Source organism: Pristiophorus japonicus, chromosome 4, assembly GCF_044704955.1.
Source record: "Pristiophorus japonicus isolate sPriJap1 chromosome 4, sPriJap1.hap1, whole genome shotgun sequence".
NCBI lineage: Eukaryota > Metazoa > Chordata > Chondrichthyes > Pristiophoridae > Pristiophorus > Pristiophorus japonicus.
In genome coordinates this window covers 8710962-8737394 of record NC_091980.1, presented here as the reverse complement: position 1 = coordinate 8737394, position 26433 = coordinate 8710962, and the positions used below count along the sequence as shown (strand labels likewise).

At 47.1% G+C, this 26433-nt stretch overlaps 1 protein-coding gene across 1 annotated transcript in view; it reads left to right on the top strand.

Annotated features, from left to right (window-relative positions):
- LOC139261990 (protein NDNF-like) overlaps window positions 1-26433 on the top strand; it is a 145703-nt gene that overhangs the window by 112314 nt on the left and 6956 nt on the right. Inside the window, exon 3 of the mRNA XM_070877160.1 lies at window positions 24632-24756. Within this exon, the coding sequence (XP_070733261.1) occupies window positions 24632-24756 (125 nt within the window). The remainder of the gene's footprint in view (window positions 1-24631; window positions 24757-26433) is intronic.

Sequence of the window (26433 nt, the reverse complement as noted above, 5' to 3'; positions counted from 1 at the left end):
CACACAATAAAGTAAATCCACCTCACACACAATACAGGTAAATCTCCCTCACACAGAATACAGATAAATTCCCCTCACACACAATACTGGTAAATCCCTCACACACAATACAGGTAAATCCCCCTCACACACAATACAGGTAAATAACCCTCACACACAATACAGGTAAATCTCCCTCACACACAATACAGGTAAATCTCCCTCACACACAATACAGATAAATCCCCCTCTCATACAATACAGGTAAATCCCCCTCACACACAATACAGGTAAATCCCCCTCACAGACAATACAGTTAAATCCACCTCACACACAATACAGTTAAATCTCCCTCACACACAGTAAACGTAAATCCCTCTAACACACAATACAGATAAATCCCCCTCACACACAATACCGGTAAATCTCCCTCACACACAATGCAGTTAAATCCCCCTCACACACAATACAGGTAAATCTCCCTCACACACAATACAGGTAAATCTCCCGCACACACAATACACGTAAATCCAACTCACACACAATACAGTTAAATCCACGTCACACACAATCCAGGTAAATCTCCCTCACACACATTACATGTAAATCTCCCTCACACACAATACAGGTAAATCTCCCTCACACACAATAGAGGTAAATCTACCTCACACACATTACATGTAAATCTCTCTCACACACTATACAGGTAAAGCCCCCTCACACAATACAGGTAAATCTCCGTCACACACAATACAGGCAAATCTCACTCACACACAATACAGGTAAACTCACCACACACAATACAGCTAATTATCCCTCACACACAATACAGTTAAATGTCCCTCACACACAATCCAGGTAAATCACCCTCACACACAATACAGGTAAATCCACCTCACACACAATAGAGGTAAATCCACCTCACACACAATACAGGTAAATATCCCTCACACAAAATAAAGGTAAATATCCATCACACACAATACAGGTAAATCTCCCTCACACACAATATAGGTAAATGCCCCTCACACACAATACAGGTAAATTCCCCTCACACACAATACAGGTAAATCCCCCTCTCACACAATACAGGTGAATCCCCCTCACACACAATACAGGTAAATCCCCCTCTCACACAATAGAGGTAAATCTCACTCACACACAATACAGGTAACTCCACCACACACAATACAGGTAATTAACCCTCACACACAATACAGGTAAATCCTCATCACACACAAAACAGGTAAATCCACCTCACACACAATAAAGGTAAATCCACCTCCCCCACACTAAAGGTATATCTGCCTCACACACAATACAGGTAAATCTCCATCACGCACAATACAGGTAAATCTCCCTTACAATACAGGTAAATCCTCCTCAAACACAATACAGTTAAATCCACCTCACACACAATACAGGTAAATCCATTTCACTCACAATACAGGTAAATCTCCCTCACACACAATACAGGTAAATCCACCTCACACACAATACAGGTAAATCACCCCGCACACACAATACAGGTAAATCCACTTCACAAACAATACAGGAAAATCTCCCTCACACAGAATACAGGTAAATCCACCTCACACACAATACAGGTAAATCCACCTCACACACAATACATGTAAATCTCCCTCACATACAATGCAGGTAAATCCACCTCACAGACAAGACAGGTAAATCCACCTCACACACAAAACAGGTAAATCCACTTCACACACAATACAGGTAAATTTCCCTCACACGCAATACAGGTAAATCTCGCTCACACAGAATACAGGTAAATCCCCCTCACATACAATACAGGTAAACCCACCTCACACACAATACAGGTAATTCCCCCTCACACACCACACAGGTAAATCACCCCGCACACACAATACAGGTAAATCCACCTGACACACAATACAGGTAAATATCCCTCACACAAAATACAGGTAAATATCCCTCACACACAATACAGGTAAATCTCCCTCACACACAATCCAGGTAAATCACCCTCACACACAATACAGGTAAATCCACCTCACACACAATACAGGTAAATCCACCTCACACACAATACAGGTAAATATCCCTCACACAAAATAAAGGTATATATCCATCACACACAATACAGGTAAATCTCCCTCACACACAATACAGGTAAATGCCCCTCACACACAATACAGGTAAATCCCCCTCACACACAATACAGGTAAATCCCCCTCTCACACAATACAGGTGAATCCCCCTCACACACAATACAGGTAAATCCTCCTCTCACACAATACAGGTAAATCCCCCTCTCACACAATACAGGTGAATCCCCCTCACACACAATACAGGTAAATCCCCCTCTCACACAATACATGTAAATCTCACTCACACACAATACAGGTAACTCCACCACACACAATACAGGTAATTAACCCTCACACACAATACAGGTAAATCCTCATCACACACAAAACAGGTAAATCCACCTCACACACAATAAAGGTAAATCCACCTCCCCCACACTAACGGTATATCTGCCTCACACACAATACAGGTAAATCTCCATCACACACAATACAGGTAAATCCCCCTTACAATACAGGTAAATCCCCCTCAAACACAATACAGTTAAATCCACCTCACACACAATACAGGTAAATCCATTTCACTCACAATACAGGTAAATCTCCCTCACACACAATACAGGTAAATCCACCTCACACACAATACAGGTAAATCACCCCGCACACACAATACAGGTAAATCCACTTCACACACAATACAGGAAAATCTCCCTCACACAGAATACAGGTAAATCCACCTCACACACAATACAGGTAAATCCACCTCACACACAATACATGTAAATCTCCCTCACATACAATGCAGGTAAATCCACCTCACACACAATGCAGGTAAATCCACCTCACACACAAAACAGGTAAATCCACTTCACACAAAATACAGGTAAATTTCCCTCACACACATTACAGGTAAATCTACCTCACATACAAGACAGGTAAATCCACCTCACACACAATGCAGGTAAATACCCCTCACACACAATACAGGTAAATCCCTCTCACACGCAATACAGGTAAATCTCGCTCACACAGAATACAGGTAAATCTCCCTCACACACAATACAGGTAAATCCCCCTCACATACAATACAGGTAAACCCACCTCACACACAATACAGGTAATTCCGCCTCACACACCACACAGGTAAATCACCCTCACACACAATACTGGTAAATCCACCTCACACACAATACATGTAAATCCACCTTACACACAATACAGGTAAATATCCCTCACACACAATGCAGGTAAATCCCCCTCACACACAATACAGGTAAATCTCCCTCACACACAATACAGGTAAATCTCCCGCACACACAATACACGTAAATCCACCTCACACACAATAGAGTTAAATCCACTTCACACACAATCCAGGTAAATCTCCCTCTCACACATTACATGTAAATCTCCCTCACACACAATACAGGTAAATCTCCCTCACACACAATACAGGTAAATCTCCCTCACATACATTACATGTAAATCTTCTCTCACACACAATACAGGTAAACCCCCCTCACACAATACAGGTAAATCTCCCTCAGACACAATACAGGCAAATCTCACTCACACACAATACAGGTAAATCCACCACACACAATACAGGTAATTATCCCTCACACACAATACAGGTAAATACCCCTCACAGACAACACAGTTAAATCCCCCTCACACACAATACAGTTAAATGTCGTTCACACACAATACAGGTAAATCTCCCTCACACAGAATACAGGTAAATCCCCCTCACACACAATGCAGGTAAATCTCCCTCACACACAATAGAGGTAAATCCCCCTCACGCACAATACAGGTAAATCTCCCTCACACACAATGCAGGTAAATCTCCCTCACACACAAGACAGGTAAATCCCCCTCAAACACAATGCAGGTAAATCCCCCTCACACATAATACAGGTAAATCCAACTCACACACAATACAGGTAAATCTCCCTCTCACACAATACAGGTAACTCTCCCTCACACGCAATACAGATAAATCCACCTCATAGACAATACAGGAAGATCTCCCTCACATACAATAAAGGCAAATCCCCCACACACACAATATAGGTAAATCACCGTCACACACAATACAGGTAAATACACCTCACACACAATACAGGTAAATCTCCCTCATACACAATACAGGTAAATCCCCCTCACACACAATACAGGTAAATCCCACTCACAGACAATACAGGTAAAGCCCCCTCACACACAATACAGGTAAACCCCCCTCACACACAGAACAGGTAAATCTACCTCGCGCACAATACAGGTAAATCTACCTCACACACAATACAGGTAAATCTTCCTCACACACATTGCATGTAAATCTCCCTCACACACAATACAGGTAAATTCACCTCACACACAATACAGGTAAATCTCCCTCTCACTCAATACAGGTAAATCTCCCGCACAAGCAATACAGATAAATCCACCTCATAGACAATACAGGTAAATCTCCCTCATACTCAATACAGGTAAATCTCCCTTACACACAATACAGGTAAATCCCCCTTACACAAAATACAGGTAAATCTCCCTCACACACAATAAAGGCAAATCCCCCTCACACACAATACAGGTAAATCCTCCTCACACAATACAGGTAAATCCACCTCACACACAATACAGGTAAATCTCCTTCACACACAATACAGGTAAATCCCCCTCACACACAATGCAGGTAAACCCCCTCACACACAATACAGGTAAACCACCCTCACACACAGAACAGGTAAATCTACCTCGCACACAATACAGGTAAATCCACCTCCCCCACACTAAATGTCTATCTGCCTCACACACAATACAGGAAAATCTCCATCACACACAATACAGGTAAATCCCTCTCACACACAATGCAGGTAAATCTCCCTCACACAGAATACAGGTAAATCTCCCTCACACAAAATACAGGTAAATCCCCCTCACACACAATATAGGTAAACCCACCTCACACACAATACAGGTAATTCCCCCTCACACACCACACAGGTAAATCACCCTCACACACAATACTGGTAAATCTCCCTCTCACACAATACAAGTAACTCTCCCTCACACGCAATACAGATAAATCCACCTCATAGACAATACAGGAAGATCTCCCTCACATACAATAAAGGCAAATCCCCCACACACACAATATAGGTAAATCACCGTCACACACAATACAGGTAAATACACCTCACACACAATACAGGTAAATCTCCCTCATACACAATACAGGTAAATCCCCCTCACACACAATACAGGTAAATCCCACTCACAGACAATACAGGTAAAGCCCCCTCACACACAATACAGGTAAACCCCCCTCACACACAGAACAGGTAAATCTACCTCGCGCACAATACAGGTAAATCTACCTCACACACAATACAGGTAAATCTTCCTCACACACATTGCATGTAAATCTCCCTCACACACAATACAGGTAAATTCACCTCACACACAATACAGGTAAATCTCCCTCTCACTCAATACAGGTAAATCTCCCGCACAAGCAATACAGATAAATCCACCTCATAGACAATACAGGTAAATCTCCCTCATACTCAATACAGGTAAATCTCCCTTACACACAATACAGGTAAATCCCCCTTACACAAAATACAGGTAAATCTCCCTCACACACAATAAAGGCAAATCCCCCTCACACACAATACAGGTAAATCCTCCTCACACAATACAGGTAAATCCACCTCACACACAATACAGGTAAATCTCCTTCACACACAATACAGGTAAATCCCCCTCACACACAATGCAGGTAAACCCCCTCACACACAATACAGGTAAACCACCCTCACACACAGAACAGGTAAATCTACCTCGCACACAATACAGGTAAATCCACCTCCCCCACACTAAATGTCTATCTGCCTCACACACAATACAGGTAAATCTCCATCACACACAATACAGGTAAATCCCTCTCACACACAATGCAGGTAAATCTCCCTCACACAGAATACAGGTAAATCTCCCTCACACAAAATACAGGTAAATCCCCCTCACACACAATATAGGTAAACCCACCTCACACACAATACAGGTAATAGGTAATTACCCCTCACACACCACACAGGTAAATCACCCTCACACACAATACTGGTAAATCCACCTCACACACAATACATGTAAATCCACCTCACACACAATACAGGTAAATATCCCCCTCACAACATACAGGTAAATATCCCTCACACACAATACAGATAAATCTCCCTCACACACAATGCAGGTAAATCCCCCTCACACACAATACAGGTAAATCTCCCTCACACACAATACAGGTAAATCTCCCGCACACACAATACACGTAAATCCACCTCACATACAATACAGTTAAAACCACTTCACACACAATCCAGGTAAATCTCCCTCACACACAATACAGGTAAATCTCCCTCACACACATTACATGTAAATCTCTCTCACACACAATACAGGTAAAGCCCCCTCACACAATACAGGTAAATCTCCCTCACACACAATACAGGCAAATCTCACTCACACACAATACAGGTAAATCCACCACACACAATACAGGTAATTATCCCTCAAACACAATACAGGTAAATCCCCCTCACAGACAATACAGTTAAATCCCCCTCACACACAATACAGTTAAATGTCCCTCACAAACAATCCAGGTAAATCACCCTCACACACAATACAGGTAAATCCACCTCACACACAATACAGTAAATCCACCTCACACACAATACAGGTAAATATCCCTCACACAAAATACAGGTAAATATCCCTCACACACAACACAGGTAAATCTCCCTCACACACAATACAGGTAAATAAACCTCGCACACAATACAGGTAAATCTCCCTCACACAGAATACAGGTAAATCCCCCGCACACACAATACAGGTAAATCTCCCTCACACACAATAGAGGTAAATCTCCCTCACACACAATGCAGGTAAATCTCCCTCACACACAAGACAGGTAAATCCCCCTGAAACACAATACAGGTAAATCCACCTCACACACAATACAGGTAAATCCCCCTCACACACAATACATGTAAATCTCCCTCACAAACAATGAAGCTATATCCCCCTCACACACAATACAGGTAAATCCCCCTCACACACAATACAGGTAAAACCACCACACAAAATACAGGTAAATCCCCCTCACACATAATACAGGTAAATCCAACTCATACACAATACAGGTAACTCCACCTCATACACAATACAGGTAAACCCCCTCACACACAGTAGAGGTAAATCTCCCTCACAGACAATACAAGTAAATGCCCCTCAGGCACAATACAGGTAAATCTCCCTCACACACAATACAGGTAAATCCAACTCACACACAATACAGGTAAATCTCCCTCACACACATAGCATGTAAATCGCCATCACACACAATACAGGTAAATTCACCTCACACACAATACAGGTAAATCTCCCTCTCACTCAATACAGGTAAATCTCCCTCACACACAATACAGGTAAATCTCCCTCACACACAATACAGGTAAATCTCCCTCACACACAATTCAGGTAAATCCACCTCACACACAAAACAGGTAAATCCACCACACACAATACAGGTAATTATCCCTCAAACACAGGTGGTGTCTGCTGTGGGGCAGTCTGTGAACCGCAGCCTCGTTTGGTCCAGGTGCTTTCTGCAAATTTGTCCATTGTTTAGTTTGATTACAAACACCCGACTCCCTTCTTTAGCTATCACCGTGCCCGCGATCCACTTGGGACCATGTCCATAGTTTAGCACATACACAGGGTCATTCAGATCAATTTCCCGTGACACAGTGGTGCGACCATCGTTTACATTTTGTTGCTGCCGCCTGCTCTCTACCTGATCATGCAGGTTGGGGTGAACCAGCGAGAGTCTGGTTTTAAGTGTCCTTTTCATGAGTAGCTCAGCCGGGGGCACCCCTGTGAGCGAGTGGGGTCTCGTGCGGTAGCTGAGCAGTACTCGGGACAGGCGGGTTTCGAGTGTGTCTTCTGTGACTCGTTTAAGGCTCTGTTTCATTGTTTGTACTGCCCGCTCTGCCTGCCCATTGGAGGCTGATTTAGACGGGCCCGAGGTGACATGTTTGATCCCATTGCGGGTCATGAATTCTTTAAATTCGGCACTGGTGAAATATGGCCCTTTGTCACTGACCAGTATGTCAGGCAGGCCGTGGGTGGCAAACATGGCCCTCAGGCTTTCAATGGTGGCGGTGGCGATGCTTCCCGACATTATTTCACATTCAATCCATTTTGAAAAAGCATCCACCACCACCAGGAACATTTTACCGAGAAACGGGCCCGCATAGTCGACATGGATCCTCGACCATGGTCTGGAGGGCCAGGACCACAAACTTAGCGGTGCCTCTCTGGGCGTGTTGCTCAACTGAGCACACACGCTGCATTGCCGTACACAGGACTCTAAGTCAGAGTCGATACCGGGCCACCACACGTGGGATCTGGCTATTGCTTTCATCATTACTATACCCGGGTGTGTGCTTTGGAGATCCGAGATGAACGTCTCCCTGCCCTTTTTGGGTAGCACTACGTGGTTATCCCACAACAGGCAGTCTGCCTGAATGGACAGCTCGTCCTTTCGCCGCTGGAACGGCTTGATTGGCTCTTGCATTTCAACGGGGATGCTGGCCCAGCTCCCATGCAGTACACAGTTTTTTACTAGGGGCAGCAGAGGATCTTGGCTGGTCCAAGTCCTAATCTGGCGGGCCGTGACAGGTGATTTATCATTTTCAAACGCTTCCATGACCATCAACAAGTCTGCGGGCTGCGCCACCATCAACAAGTTTGCAGACTGCGCCATTTCCACCCCCGTGGTGGGCAATGGTAGCCGACTGAGAGCATCCACACAGTTCTCGGTGCCTGGCCTGTGGCGGATGGTATAGTTATACGCTGATAGCGCGAGTGCCCACCTTTGTATGCGGGCTGAGGCATTAGTATTTATCCCCTTATTTTCAGCGAACACAAATATGAGGGGCTTGTGATCGGTTTCCAGCTCAAATTTGAGACCAAACTGGTACTGATGCATTTTCTTTACCCCAAACACACACGCTAATGCCTCTTTCTCAATCATGCTGTAGGCTCTCTCGGCCTTAGACAAGCTCCTGGAAGCATAGGCGACAGGTTGCAACTTCCCCGCAACGTTAGCTTGTTGTAATACACACCCGACTCCGTACGACGACGCATCATATGCTAGCACGAGTCATTTATACTAGTTATACAATACAAGCAGCTTGTTGGAGTATAAAATGTTTCTGGCTTTCTCAAAAGCAGTTACTTGGTTTTTTCCCCATGCCCAGTTCTCACCTTTACGCAATAACACATGTAGGGGCTCTAAGAGGGTGCTTAACCCCAGTAGGAAGTTACCAAAATTGTTGAGGAGTCCCAGGCACGACCGCAGCTACGTGACGTTCTGTTGCCTGGGCGCGTTCCTGATAGCCTCTGTCTTGGCGTCTGTGGGCCGAATGCCGTCCGCCGCGATCTTTCTCCCCAAAAACTCCACTTCTGTTGCCATGAAGACGCATTTTGACCTCTTCAACCGCAGCCCTACGCAATCCAGTCGCTGGAGGACCTCCTCCAGGTTTTGTAGGTGCTCGGCGGTGTCCCGACCTGTGACCAATATGTCGTCCTGAAAAACCACCGTGTGTGGTACCGACTTGAGTAGGCTCTCCATGTTTCTCTGGAAGATCGCTGCAGCCGACCGAATTCCAAACGGGCATCTGTTGTAGATGAACAGTCCCTTGTGCGTGTTGATGCAGGTGAGGCCCTTCGAAGACTCCTCCAGCTCCTGCGTCATGTAGGCCGAAGTCAGGTCGAGCTTGGTGAACGTCTTGCCTCCTGCCAGTGTCGCAAATAGGTCCTCTGCCTTAGGTAGCGGGTATTAATCCTGTAGCGAGAAACGATTAAAAGTTACTTTATGATCGCCGCAAATCCTGACTGTGCCATCACTTTTGAGTACTGGAACAATCGGACTGGCCCACTCGCTGAATTCCACTGGGGAGATGATGCCCTCGTGTTGCAGCCTGTCCAGCTCGATTTCCACTCTCTCCCTCATCATGTGAGGTACCGCTCGCGTCTTGTGGTGAATGGGTCATGCCTCTGGGACCAAGTGGATCCGCACCTTCACCCCGGAAAAGTTTCCAATGCCTGGCTCAAAAAGGGAAGGAAATTTGTTAAGAATCTGGGTACATGAGGCCTCATCGACATGTGATAGCGCTCGGATGTCATCCTAGTTCCAGCGGATTTTGCCCAGCCAGCTCCTTCCAAGCAGTGTGGGGCCATCGCCTGGGACAATCCAGAGTGGCAGTTCGTGCACTGTGCCCTCGTAGGTGACCTTGACCATGGCACTGCCCAGGACAGTGATAAGCTCTTTGGTGTACGTTCTCAGTTTCGTGTGGATGGGGCTCAGGGCTGGTCTGAGTGCCTTGTTACACCACAGTCTCTCAAACATCTTTTTACTCACGATGGATTGGCTAGTGACAGTGTCCAGTTCCATGGCTATGGGTAAGCCATTCAATTTTACGTTTAGCATTATAGGTGGACATTTCATCAAAAATGTGTGCACCCCGTGCACTTCAGCTTCTGCCTCCTCTCTCTGAGGCTCGAAATTGCTTTGATCCATCATGGACCGATCTTCCTCTGCCACATGGTGGTTAGCAGGTTTTGCAGAGCTTGCAGCTTGTTGGAGGTGCCCCATTGTTCCACAGCTCTTGCAAACATACCTTTGAAGCGGCATGAATAGGCTGAATGGAAGCCTCCACAACACCAACAAGGTGTGAATTGCTTTGCATTCATCCTTTGTTGGGGACTCTGAGTCATTTGGGTCAGCTGAGGCCTGTTGGCAGTTGCAGATTCATAGTTTCTGCCCTGTACATTTCTGCTCGCAAACACAGTTGCAGTTAATTTATGAACATTGCTAGCACTTGTGTGCTGTGAGATTTGTTTGGTGTTATCACTGGTGGACATAAACGCCTGTGCTATCGCAATGGCCTTACTGAGGGTCGGTGTCTCTGCAGTCAAAAGTTTTCGTAGGATGGTCTCGTGGCCAATGCCCAGTACAAAAAAGTCTCTGAGCATTTGCTCCAAGTAGCCAACAAACTCACATTGCCCTGCCAACAGCCTTAGATCGGCGATGTAGCTTACCACTTACTGATCTTCAGAACGCTGGTACGAATAGAACTGATACCTCGCCATCAGCATGCTCTCCATGATGCTCCCGAACCAGTGTACACAGCTCCTCATATGCCTTATCTGTGTGCTTCACCGGAGCCAGAACATTCTTCATGAGGCTGAGGGTCGGTGCCCCGCAGACCGTGAGGAGGACCACTCTCCTTTTTGCAGCGCTTCCTTCTCAGTCCAGCTCATTGGCTATAAAGTACTGGTCTAACATTTCAACATAGGCTTCCCAGTCCTCACCCTCTGAGAACTTCTCCAGGATGCCCACAGTTTGCTGCATCTTTGCTTTGGATTCATGTACTCGTCGCCAGTTGTTGTGTTCCTAACACAGATGAGACTGCACACAGGGAGGTTAAAGTAACAGTGACCTCAGTCTTTATTAAGACACTCCAGAGTGAGGAACAGGCCTTAGGGGCCGGCTTATATACAGTGCTCCCAAGGGATGCTGGGATCCCTTGGGACTTCAGGGATGCACTCCTTGGTGGCGGAACATGGGAGTGCATGCTTTACAGATACGCAACATTATTGAATGGCAGAGCAGGCCCAAGGGGCCAAATGGCCTACTCCTGCTCCTATTTCTTATGTTCTTATGTTATATCAGCATAACCCTCTGTTCCCTTCTCCCTCATATGCTTGTCTAGCCTCCCCTTAAATGCATTGATACTATTCGCTTCAAACATTCCCTGTGGTAGCGAGTTCCACATTCTCACCACTTTCCAGGTAAAGAAGTTTCTTCTGAATTCCCGATTGAAGTTGTTGGTGACTGTCGTATATTGATGGCCTCTAGTTATGCTCTTCCCCACAAGTTGAAATGTTCTGTATCCACTCTTTCAAAATCTTTTAACGACCTCTATTAGGTCACCCCTCAGCCTTCTTTTTTCAAGAGAAAAGAGACCCAGCATATTCATTCTTTCCTGATATGTATATCCTCGCATATATGGTATCATCCTTGTAAATCTTCTCTCTGGTGCCTCTATATCCTTTCTATAATACTCCAAACGTGGTCTATCCAACACTCGATGCAGGTTTAGCATAACTTCAATATTTTTCAATTTTATACCTCTAGAAATAAACCCTAGTACTTGGTTTGATTTTTTTATTGCCTTGCTAACCTGTGTCACAACGTTTAGTGATTTGTGTATTTGTACTCCGAGATCCCTTTGTTCCTCTACCCCACCCAGACTCACACCCTCCCAGTAATAAGTGATCTCCCTATTCTTCCTACCCAAATGTAATACCTCACATTTATCTGTGTTGAACTTCATTTGCCAATTATATGCCCATTCTGCGAGTTTATTAATGTCCCCCTGTAATTTGTTGCAGTCCTCCTCAGTATTGGCTATTCCCCCCAATTTGGTGTCATGCACAAATTTAGAAATTGTGTATTTGATTCCAAAGTCTAAATTATTAATATAAATTGTGAACAACAGTGGTCCCAGCACTGATCCTTGTAGACCCCCACTACCCACCTACTGCCCCTGTGAATAGCTCCATTTACCCCCACTCTCTGCTGCAAAACTTCTGAGAGCCACACCCGCACCCCACGCTCTGCCCCAGACCCCCTTGCTCTCCATCCACTCCTACCTCTCCATCCAGACCCCTCCCTCTGCTCTTCATCCAACCCCAGCCACCAACTTCCCCCTACCCCCTCTCCTGCTCTCCATACTCGCTGTGACTTGGGGCAGCTTTACACCCTCCAGGGTCAGGCTTTAAAGATGGTGGATATAGAAAGAGGTTTGGGCGTTCTCGTGCATACGTCATTAAAGGTACACGAGCAATGTCATGCAGTGATAACTAGAGCAAATAGGGTGTTGGGGTATCCATAGGGCAATTGAGTATAAGACGAGGCGTACTGTTCTGTCCTTGTACAAGACCTTAGTCAGGCCGCACTTGGAATATTGTGTCCAGTTTTGCTCTCAGCACAGGGTGGGTGATACTGAGGCTCTGGAAAGGGTGCAGAAGAGGGCCACTAGACTCATTCTAAGTCTAAAGCATCTTAGTTATCAAGGTAGGTTAAAAGAGTTGGGACTCTAGGGTCTAGACTTTCCACTTTTTTTGCATCGATATTGCCACTTAACATAGAAACATAAAAAATACATTCAGGATTAGGCCATTCGGCCCTTTGAGCCTGCATCACCATTCAATAAGATCATGGCTGATCATGCAACTTCAGTACCTCATTCCTGCTTTCTCTCCATACCCCTTGATCCCTTTAGCCGTAAGGGCCATATCTCACTCCCTCTTGAATATATCCAATGAACTGGCATCAACAACTCTCTGCGGTAGGGAATTCCACAGGTTAACAACTCTCTGAGTGAAGAAGTTTCTCCTTATCTCTGTCCTAAATGGCTTATTCCTTATCCTTAGACTGTGGCCCCTGGTTCTGGACTTGCCCCACATCGGAAACATTCTTTCTGCATCTAACCTGTCCAGTCCCGTCAGAACTTTATATGTTTCTACGAGATCCCCTCTCATCCTTCTAAACTCCAGTGAATACAGGCCAGTCGATCCATTCTCCTCATATGTCAGTTCAGCCATCCCGGGAATCAGTCTGGTGAACCTTCACTGCACTCCCTCAATAGCAAGAACGTCCTTCCTCAGATTAGGAGACCAAAACTGAACACAATATTCCAGGTGAGGCCTCAACAAGGTCCTGTACAACTGCAGTAAGACCTCCCTGCTCCTATATTCAAATCCCCTCGCTATGAAGGCCAACATACATTTGCCGCCTTCACCACCTGCTGTAACTGCATGCCAACTTTCAATGACTGATGTACCATGACACCCAGGTCTCGTTGCACCTCCCCTTTTCCTAATCTGCCGCCATTCAGATAATATTCTGCCTTTGTGTTTTTGCCCCCAAAGTGGATAACCTCACATTTATCCACATTATACTGCATCTGCCATGCATTTGCTCACTCACCTAACCTGTCCAAGTCACCCTGCAGCCTCTTAGTGTCCTCCTCATAACTCACACCGCCACCCAGTTTAGTGTCATCCGCAAACTTGGAGATATTACACTCAATTCCTTCATCTAAATCATTGATGCATATTGTAAATAGCTGGGGTCCCAGCACTGAGCCCTGCAGCACCCCACTAGTCACTGCCTGCCATTCTGAAAAGGACCCGTTTAACCCGACTCTCTGCTTCCCGTCCATTTTAATGCTGAGATGAGGTGTAACACCCAGATATTGCGCATTTAGCAACAAAATGGAAACTAACACCCATGTTTCACTCACTTATCATCCAGTATTACTTTCGACATGTATTTAATGCCGAGAAATAATTGCCGTAAAGATCCGAACGGGCGAAACTAACGCCCATAATATCGGCAAGCGTTACTTTTGGCACCTCGCCCACATATCACCGAAAATCTCACTCGCCGAAAAACTCGCTGAGAAAAAGTTGCCCACACCTGAACTAAACCCAGCCGTATGGACGCCATGTAAATTGGAGTTCGGTTCATATAAAAGGCTGCTTCAAGTTCTGGGGAGTTTTGATGTACTCCAGAGGTCTTTTAAGGTGATTTGAACATCTGAACAAACATCTTATAATACTGTGGACGATTTTAATTTATTTTAGTTGTTTCAGTAGCTAAATTTATTGTTTATGAACAATAGGCATAATACTGATAATTATTGTAATGGGGTCTGTAATTTCTCAGCCTGAATTGATGACTACGCACATGCTGCAGACTAGAGATGGTAGAAGATATATTCAAGAGCATTATATGCCCACTCAAAGACGCGGCAGACTGCTGAGAAGGACGAGACCTTACACCCGACGCACTTACAGGGAGAAGCGGTCTTACCTGAACTTGTCCGATAACACGTGTCTTAGGAGACTGCGCTTCCGCAAAGAGGTTATCAGTGAGATATGCCAGCTCATTAAGGGAGATCTGCAGCCTGCCAGCACCATCAGGACCGCACTATCCATTGAGGTCAAGGTCACTGCGGCACTTGCCTTCTATGCATCGGGTTCCTTTCAGGCCTCAGCTGGCAACATTTGAGCTATATCTCAGCATGCCACACATTGCAGCATTCGACAGGTGACTGAAGCCCTTTACGTACACAAGGTGGACTTTATCAGCTTCCTTATGACCAGGGAGCTCCAGGATTCTCCAGAATTGCAAACTTCCCCAAGGTGCAGGGAGCAATAGACTGTACGCACATTGCCATGCGGGCACTTTTTCAGGATGCAGAGGTGTTCAAGAACCGCAAGGGATTCCATTCCCTCAATGTGCAACTTGTTGTCGACCACCAGCAAATTATAATGGCAGTAAATGCAGAATTTCCGGGCAGCATCCATGATGCTCACATCCTGCGTGAGAGCGCTGTATCTGACATGTTTACCAGTCAGCCACAAGGTCAATGCTGGATGCTTGGTGACAAAGGATATGGCCTTGCCACCTGGCTGATGACCCCACTGCGTAACATTCAGTCAGAAGCCGAGAAGCGATACAACGAGAGCTAGATAGCTACACGCAATATCGTCGACAATACCATTGGCGTGCTTAAGTCGTGCTTTAGATGCCTGGACCACTCAGGGGGCGAGTTACAATACCACCCTGAACGGGTAGCTCAATTCGTGGTGGTGTGCTTCATGCTGCACAACTTGGCTATCTGGAGGGGACAAGAATTGCCAGAAAGGGCTGCCGGTCCACCTCAGGAGAGAGAGGAAGAGGAGGACGAGGAGGTGGACGCTGACCTCGGGCCAGACAATCAGGCTTATGATGAAAACATGCCCTCACCCCCTCTAGACTGCAGGAAAGGGCCCGTGGTGCCTACATAGCTGCAAGACTCTTATGTCAGCAGCTCATAAATGAACGCTTTGCTTGAAATTACGTTAGTCGTATTTACAAAGCTGCAACACTGCTGTGTCTGCAGCTCATACATGAATGGTGTGCATTATCTTGGTAACTGTTAAAGTTTAAGTTGATTCAAGTGACATTGAAATATCCCCTTTCATGTTAAAGAATCACCAGTGTGTAATGGTGCAGGTATCTGAGACAATGCACAACAACGTTATGTTAAATAAAAAACATTTAATGAGAACATTTATATAAAATCATAATTGTAAAAAAACATCCTACTCCACCCCCACCCCACCCCACAACAAATGTATAACATTTATATAATTCATTACATGTTTAACATTTCCAACAACACTTCATAAACATAGAACACAAAAGCAAAAAAACAAGGTATCCTCCCGCCCCCCCCCTTCCCCCAAACCTCCCAACAAAATAGCAACAACAACATAAAAATACTGTGACCAAGACAGTGATCAGGACTGCCGTCTGTGCTATGTGGGAAGTCAGGGGCGCTTCCAGTGTCCCTGACTACTATGTGTGCAGGAAGTGTGTCCAGCTGCAGCTCCTGACAGACCGCATTGCGGCACTGGAGCTGCTCGTGGACTCCCTCTGGAGCATCTGGGACGCTGAGGATGTCGTGAATAGCACGTTTAGTGAGTTGATCACACTGCAGGTAAAGGTTACACAGGCAGATAGGGAATGGGTGACCACCAGGAAGAGCAGTGGAAGGAAGGTAGTGCAGGGGTCCCCTGCGGTCAACCCCCTCCAAAACAGATATACCGTTTTGGGTATTGTTGGGGGAGATGACTCATCAGGGGAAGGCAACAGCAGCCAAGTTCATGGCACCAGGGGTGGCTCTGCTGCACAGGAGGGCAGGAAAAAGAGTGGGAGAGCTATAATGGTAGGGGATTCTATGTAAGGGGAATAGATAGACATTTCTGCAGCCTCAATCGAGACTCCAGGGTGGTATGTTGCCTCCCTGGTGCAAGGGTGAAGGATGTCTCGGATCGGCTGCAGGGCATTTTGGAGGGGGAGGGTGAAAAACCAGTTGTCATGGTGCATATAGGTACCAACAATATAGGTAAAAAACGGGATGAGGTCCTACAAGCTGAATTTAGGGAGCTAGGTGTTAGGGAGTGGGGGTGGCTCTCCACTAGAGCCAGCACCCGCTCCTGGATGTCGGTGAGCTTGATGATGACTAGTGACCCGCCACACGTTCGCCTCTGCTCGGCCCTATTCCTCGAAAGCTTCCTCTGTAAAAGGTAACACCCAGCATGACATGGCATGAGATCATTGCATGAGATCATTGCTAGGTACTGTCACAGAGACTGATACCATCATCATCACAGGCGGTCCCTCGAACGAGGATGACTTGCTTCCACAAGAGTTCACAGATGTTTCAATGAAGGACCCGATGTTCCAGTCCTGAACTCCAATTGAGGGGGTGGAAGATGCCTGTGTGTGGATTTTTTTAACGAGTGGTGACCGTTGCACACCGGCCACCACACGGGGCTTGACAGAGCTAGGCCTTCCACCCCCTCAATTGGAGTTCCGGACTGGAACATCGGGTCCTTCATTGAAACATCTGTGAACTCGTGGAAGCAAGTCATCCTCGTTCGAGGGACTGACTATGATGATGATGGTATCAGTCTCTGTGACAGTACCTAGCAATGATCTCATGCAATGATCTCATGCCACGTCGTGCTGGTGTTACCTTTTACAGAGGAAACATTCGAGACTTGGCCGTGGAAAACGGACACCACCTGGATTTTCGGCTATAAAAAGGTCGGAGTTCTTCAGGCAGTGCCCCCGCCAGGTATTCGAGTCGGTGCTCGAAAGCAACACCGCTGGAGTGTTGCTGGGATCATAGAAACATAGAAAACATAGAAACATAGAAAACATAGAAACATAGAAAATAGGTGCAGGAGTAGGCCATTTGGCCCTTTGAGCCTGCACCGCCATTTAATGAGTTCATGGCTGAACATAAAGTTAGCCCACAAGCTGTTAAAATACCCGGTGCTTCACACCCAATCCTCTCTCACCTCGCAATTTACCAACATGGTCTCTGGCTCCAAACACAACTGGAGGCAGTAACTAGCAACGAGGCACTGGTACAGGGCTGGAGTCTGGCTATTAGTTATAACAATGAGAAAACTACCAGATGGTGGAAGCACTCCAACAATATCAGGGGTGAGGGAGGGGGTTCAGTCAGTTAGGAGGGGGAGGGCACTGCTGTTGGCTGCAGAAAGAGTCAATGACAAAGAATTGGAAACTAAACACACCAGGTTGCTTCAGCAGAAACCCTCATCCATTAAATATCAGTGTCGTCACACTGAGCACGCAATGCCCCCTCACACTAAAAATCCTATATTGCCCAATTACTTCCCCTGAATTAGTGCACTGTTAAATATACAAGGAGGTGGGGGTCACCACCCTTTGGCAGGAAAATAGTTTAATTAAGTTTTGCTTCACTAAACCTGCTGACTGTTTATTGGAGGCCTGTAGCCTCATTGTGGACAGCAGGGACCTGCTTGGCAGGGTCCACCCTGAGGATGGGCTCAGTGCTGGGACACCTGGTACACCTGGTCAGACACAAAGCAGCACACAGGAGAAGGCATCGCCGTCAGCAGTGTGCAAGAGAGGCAGTGCACAAGGGAGGCAGCAACCATGGCTGCACAACAGAGAGAAGGGCGTGCAGACGTGTGCAGACCTGCAACTAGAGAGGGTGGCCAGCAGGGAGATGGCATCAGGAGGAGGGTGAGGGATACTGACCACCCCCCGCCTACAAACATTGAGAGGGAAGCCTTTCCAGCAAGAGCCTCCACAGAAGCCCGAGAATGAGGAGGACCAGGGAGATGGCCAGCAGGCAGCTTCCAGGGAAGGTGGCCAACGTAGACGTGGGGGAAAGAGGCCATACCCTCAAAAGGTCTACAGACCTTAGTTCTCCTTCCTCCAGCTCACTGATGAGCAATGTCTGCGAAGGCTACGATTTCGGACGGAAGTACTGAGGGGGCTCTGCGCTATCCTGCGAGAAGATCTGCAGCCTTAAACGGGCCTCAGGACCGCCCTCACCGTGGAGACCAAGGTCACCATTGCCTTGAATTTTTACACGACGGGGGTCTTTCCAGTCTGCCACCGTAGACATTGGCAACATCTCCCAACTCTCGGTGCATCCAGCAGGTCACAGATGCACTGTCGAGGGGAAGGGTCCAATACATCTCCTTCCCAATGACAACAAATGGCAGGCTTCCCGAGGGTGCAGGGTGCCATTGACTGCCATTGACGTTGGGCTGAGGGAACCACATCATCCCCCCGAGATCTTTGTTCCACTCTCTGAACATCCAACTCGAGTGTGACCACCAGCGTCGGATCCTGGCAGTTGATGCGAGGCAAAATCTGGCAGCTGGAGTATAATGTTGGAAAGTGTGAGGTCATGCAGTTTGGCAGGAAAAAAATCAAAGAGCAAGTTATTATTTAAATAGAGAAAAATTGCAAAGTGCCGCAGTACAGCGGGACCTGGGGGTACTTGTGCATGAAACACAAAAGCTTAGTATGCAGGTACAGCAAGTGATCAGAAAGGCAAATGGAATCTTGACCTTTATTGCAAAGGAGATGGAGTATAAAAAACAGGGAAGTCTTGCTACAGCTGTACAGGGTATTGGTGAGGCCACACCTGGAATACTGCGTGCAGTTTTGGTTTCCATATTTACGAAAGGATAGACTTGCTTTGGAGGCAGTTCGGAAAAGGTTCACTCGGTTGATTCCGGAGATGAGGGGGTTGACTTATGAGGAAAGGTTGAGGAGTTGGGCCTCTACTCATTGGAATTCAGAAGAATGAGAGGTGATCTTATCGAAACGTATAAGATTATGAGGGGGCTCGACAAGATGGATGCAGAGAGGATGTTTCCACTGATGGGGGAGACTAGAACTAGGGGGCATAATCTTAGAATAAGGGGCCGCCCATTTAAAACTGAGATGAGGAGAAATTTCTCCTCTCAGAGAGTTGTGGAATTCGCTGCCTCAGAGAGCTGTGGAAGCTGTGACATTGAATAAATTTAAGACAGAAATAGACAGTTTCTTAAACGATAAGGGAATAAGGGGTTATGGAGAGCAGGCAGGAAAGTAGACCTGAGTCCATGATCGGATCAGTCATGATCGTATTAAATGGCGGAGTGCGCACTGGGTCCGTGCAGCAGAGTCGGTTGCCAGTTGTCTTGGTTAACCCTTGCCACTGGACCAAGATCTAGCTCTGTCAAGCCCCGTGTGGTGGCTGGTGTGCAACGGTCACCCCAAGTTAAAAAAATCCACACACAGGCATCTTCCGCCCTTCAGGAAGTAGTTCGGGTCCTTCATTGAAACACCTGTGAACGCGTCCTTTTTTTGGAAGCAAGTCATCCTCGCTTCGAGGGACTGCCTATGATGATTATGATGATGATGAAATGGCGGAGCAGGCTCCAGGGGCCATATGGCCTACTCCTGCTCCTATTTCTTATGTTCTTATGTTTCTATACCCTCCCTAAGTCTAAGGTAAAGCTGCTTTAAGGTAAAGAGTCCCAACTCTTTTAACCTATCTTGATAACTAAGATGCTTTAGACTTGGAATTAGTCTAGTGGCCTTCTTCTGCACCCTTTCCAGAGCCTCAATATCACCCACCCTGTGAGGAGACCAAAACTGGACACAGTATTCCAAGTGCGGCCTCACTAAGGTCTTGTACAAGGACAGAACAGTACGCCTCGTCTTATACTCAATTGGCCTATGGATACACCCCAACGCCTTATTTGCTCTGGCTATCACTGCATAACATTGCTCGGTTACCTTTAAGAATGTATGCACTAGAATGCCCAAATCTCTTTCTATATCCACCATCTTTAATGCCTTTCCCTGGGGGGGTGTATGAATGTTGAGCATTTGCCCTGCCCACATGCATAACACTGCATTTATCGAAGTTATACATCATTTTCCAGTCTTTAACCCAGTCTCCCAACACATTAAGATCTGCCTGAATCACACGAGTCTCTTCTACAGTTCCAACACTTGCACAGATCGTGGTTCCATCGGCAAATTTCCTAATTGGCCCCAACCCCTGAATCCAGATCATTAATAAAAATAGTAAAAAGCAACGGTCCCAGCACTGATCCCTGTGGGACACCACTGGTAACCGGTCTCCAAACAGATCCAAATCCATCTATAATTACTCTTTACCTACATCCTGCCAGCCAGTTCTGTATCCAGCTCAATATATTTCACTAATACCAGAGGCCTACAGAGTCTTTCAGAGAAGCCTCTTATGTGGTACCTTGTCAAAAACTTTTTTGAAATCTAAGTAGACAATGTCTACTGGGCTTCAGTCATCCACCAAGGTTAGAACGTTTCCAAAAAATACAATTAGATTTGTGAGACATAATGTCTTTTTGATGAAGCCATGTTGGGTGTCCCTAATATGTCCCTCCCTATCTAAATATTCATATATTGCATCCCTTATGATTCCTTCAAGCAACTTACCTATTACTGATGTTAAACGGATGGGACTATAGTTACCTGGGTCTGCCTTGTCACCTTTTGTTAAAATGGGGACTACTTTAGCCTCCTTCCAATCTGTAGGAACCATTCCAGAGTGCAGTGAGCTATTAAACATACAGGCTAGGGGCTCGCACAGCACATGTCCCATCTCCCGGAGGACCCTCACACAGCACATGTCTCATCTCCCAGAGGACCCTCACACAGCACATGTCCCATCTCCCGGAGGACCCTCACACAGCACATGTCCCATCTCCCGGAGTGGCTCACACAGCACATGTCCCATCTCACGGAGGACCCTCACACAGCACATGTCCCATCTCCCGGAGGACCCTCACACAGCACATGTCCCATCTCCCAGAGGACCCTCACACAGCACATGTCCCATCTCCCGGAGGACCTTCACACAGCACATGTCCCATCTTCCGGAGGACCCTCGCACAGCACATGTCCCATCTCCCTGAGGACCCTCACACAGCACATGTCTCATCTCCCGGAGGACCCTCACACAGCACATGTCTCATCTCCCAGAGGACCCTCACACAGCACATGTCCCATCTCCCGGAGGACCCTCACACAGCACATGTCTCATCTCCCAGAGGACTCTCACACAGCACATGTCCCATCTCCCGGACGACCCTCACACAGCACATGTCCCATCTCCCGGAGTGGCTCACACAGCACATGTCCCATCTCCCGGAGGACCCTCACATAGCACATGTCCCATCTTCCGGAGGACCCTCACACAGCACATGTCCCATCTCCCGGAGGACCCTCACACAGCACATGTCCCATCTCCCAGAGGACCCTCACACAGCACATGTCCCATCTCCCGGAGGACCTTCACACAGCACATGTCCCATCTTCCGGAGGACCCTCACACAGCACATGTCTCATCTCCCGGAGGACCCTCACACAGCACATGTCCCATCTCCCGGAGGGGCTCACACAGCACATGTCCCATCTCCCGGAGGGGCTCACACAGCACATGTCCCATCTTCCAGAGGACCCTCACACAGCACATGTCTCATCTCCCGGAGGACCCTCACACAGCACATGTCTCATCTCCCGGAGGACCCTCACACAGCACATGTCCCACCTCCCGGAGGGGCTCACACAGCACATGTCCCATCTCCCGGAGGACCCTCGGGTGGATATCATTCGGCCCGGCGGCTCTATCTATTTTTACGTTCTTAATTCTTTCTGAAAGAAATTTAAGTTGTATTGGACTAGATCTAGGTTAGATGTCAGGAGGTGGTTCTTTTCCCAGAAAACAGTAGACCCCTGGAACACGCTGCCGTTCCATGTGGTGAATGCAGACTCGCTGAATTCCTTCGAGCGAAAGCTGGATTTATTTCTGGCTGCGGCGGAGATTACCTCTTACAGAAGGTCGGTACTGCAGGGAATTCAGGGCCAGAGTGATCTCCTGGACTAGTTTCGATCGCTGAGATGGGTCGGAGAGCAATTTCCCAGATTTCTTTTCTCCCTAAATTGGCCTGGGTTGTTTATCTGGTTTTCTGCCTATCCTAGAAGATCACATGGTTTTGGGTGGGGTGGAGTGTATGGGCCCAAGTTTCCACATGATTCGCGCCTGATTTTTAGGAGCAACTGGTGGAGAACAGACTATTTTAGAAATCGCAATTCTCCACATTTTCTTTTCTGCAGTTCTAGTCAGGTAGAACAGTTCTAGTTTAGAACAGAATTTTTTCTTCAAAAGGGGGCGTGTCCGGCCACTGACGCCTGATTTGAAAGTTTCCACAGTGAAAATGTACTCCAAACTGAAGTAGAATGGAGCCAGTGAAGATTTTTGTAGAACTGAAAAAACCTGTTCTACACATTAAAAAATCAGGCGCAGGTTAAAAATTAGGCGTCCAGAACGAGGTGGGGGGGGGGGCGGGGGGGGAACTCATTAAATTCGACAATAAATCCTTATTTATACTTCTACAGATATTATACAAATAAATCCAACCTGAATAAACATTTATAAGCCAAGAAAAGATTAAATAAACCATCTTCCTACCTGTGTGAAAGTGCTTCAGCCAGGGAGAATTCTGCAGCCGTTCGTGCCGCTGAGCGGGAGGGGGAGAAAGAGAGAGAGAGAGAGAGAGAGAGAGGGGAGGGAGAGGGGGGGAGGGGAGAGAGAGAGGGAGAGGGGAGGGGAGGGAGATGGGGGGAGGGGAGAGAGAGGGAGAGGGGAGGGAGGGGAGAGAGAGAGAGAAGGGGGGGGAAGAGAGAGGGGTGGGGGGAGAGAGGGGGGAGAGAGAGGGGGGGGTCGGGGAACAGGAGCGGGTCTCGGGTCGGGGCGGGGGGGAAGCGGGTGTCGGGTCGGGTCTGGTCGGCGGGGCGGTGGAGGGGGGGGAGCGAGTGTCGGGTTTGGTCGGGGGGGGGGAGCAGGAGCTGGCCGTGGGAGGAGCCTTATTCACGCAGCCCCAGTGAGGCCATTGGGCCAGGGCTAGGGGCTGCGTGCTTCGGGCCCCTCCCACACAGTTCGGCGCCTGGAGCTACTGCACTTGCGTGCCCACTGTAGCGCGTATGTGCAGAGGTCCCGGCACTGTTTTCAGCGCCGGAACCTGGCTCCACACCCCCCCCACAGCTCGTGCCGGCTGCGCCGAGGGCCAGAGGACCTGTAAGTAGGTGGAGAATACCGAGGATCTTTTTAGTCGCCGTTTTAGGCGCGAAAAACGGGCGCCCAGCTCAAGGGGGCGCCCGTTTTTTTTCTTGTGGAAACTTGGGCCCTATATGTTGTGATGCACAAGGTATCACTTACAACAGCTCCAATATTTCATTCCTTCATGGAAAATGGGCACTACAGAACTGAAGAGTGGTGCAGTTAGCAATAGACTGGGACAGGCTCGATGGGCCAAAGGATCTTTACCTGTCCGCCATTAATCGTATATGCTTATATAGAAACCAGTAAATGCCAAGGCAAGTTGCACCCCAAGCACAGGGTCTGCCTACGTACCGTGGGGCGGCTGGCTGCGTAGGTAGAAAGCTTCCGAACCGCCTTTCCCGCTTAATGTTGCTTTGTTCCCTGAAGGTACTACTTTATAGTGGAGGAGGACGGCTCACCGGTCACAGTCAGGGTCACACCCTGCGACGCACCTTTAGAATGGAGTCTCACACTGCAGGAGCTGGAGGATCGCTCCAGCGGAGAGGGATCAGGTGAGAGAGCGACAGATAGCAGCAGAATGTGTATCTCACTATTGCTGTAACCTCCTCCAGCCCCTACACCACTCCCTATCTCTGTAACCTCCTCCAGCCCCTACACCCCTCCCTATCTCTGTAACCTCCTCCAGCCCTCAACCCTCCCTATCTCTGCAACCTCCTTCAGCCCTCGCCCCTCTCCAGCTCTGTAACCTCCTCCAACCCTCACTTTCTCTGTTTCGATGGTATGAGACGTGAATTGGCTAGGATAGACTGGCGAGTGATACTTAAAGGGTTGACGGTGGATAGGCAATGGCAGCCATTTAAAGATCACATGGATGAACTTCAACAATTGTACATTGCTGTCTGGCTTAAAAATAAAACAGGGAAGGTGGCTCAACCGTGGCTAACAAGAGAAATTAAGGATAGTGTTAAATCCAAGGAAGAGGCATATAAATTGGCCAGAAAAAGCAGCAAACCTGAGGACTGGGAGAAATTTAGAATTCAGCAGAGGAGGACAAAGGGTTTAATTAGGAGGGGGAAATAGAGTATGAGAGGAAGCTTGCAGGGAACATAAAAACTGACTGCAAATGCTTCTATAGATATGTGAAGTGAAACAGATTAGTGAAGACAAATGTAGGCCCCTTGCAGTCAGAATCAGGTGAATGATGGGGAACAAAGAAATGGCAGACAAGTTGAACAAATACTTTGGTTCTGTCTTCACGAAGGAAGACACAAATAACCTTCCGGAAATACTAGGGGACCGAGGGTCTAGTGAGAAGGAGGAACTGAACAAAGTCCTTATTAGTCAGGAAATTGTGTTAGGGAAATTGATGGGATTGAAAGTTGATAAATCCCCAGGGCCTGATAGTCTGCATCCTAGAGTACTTAATGAAGTGGCCTTAGAAATAGTGAATGCATTGGTGGTCATTTTCCAACCTTCTATAGACTCTGGATCAGTTCCTATGGATTGGAGGGTAGCTAATGTAACCCCACTTTTTAAAAAAGGAGGGAGAGAGAAAACATGGAATTATAAACCGGTTAGCCTGACATCAGTTGTGGGGAAAATGTTGGAATCAATTATTAAAGATGAAATAGCAGTGCATTTGGAAAGCAGTGACAGGATCGGTCCAAGTCAGCATGGATTTATGAAAGGGAAATCATGCTTGACAAATCTTCTAGAATTTTTTGAGGATGTAACTAGTAGAGTGGACAAGAGAGAACCAGTGGATGTGATGTATTTGGACTTTCAAAAGGCTTTTAACAAGGTCCCACACAAGAGATTAGTGTGCAAAATTAAAGCACCTGGTATTGGGGGTAATGTATTGATGTGGATAGAGAACTGGTGAGCAGACAGGAAGCAAAGAGTCGGGATAAACGGGTCCTTTTCAGAATGGCAGGCAGTGACTAGTGGGGTACAGCAAGGTTCAGTGCTGGGACCCCAGCTCTTTACAGTATACATTAATGATTTAGACCTATTTTCTTTTTTCTATGACACCTCCTCCAGCCCTCAACATCCCTATCTCTGTAACCTCCTCCAGTTCTACAACCCTCCCTACCTCTGTAACCTCCTCCAGCTCTACAACCCTCCCTATCTCTGTAACCTCCTCCAGCCCCTACACCCCTCCCTGTCTCTGTAATCTCCTCCAGCCCTACAACCCTCCCTATCTCTGTAACCCTCTCCGGCCCTACACC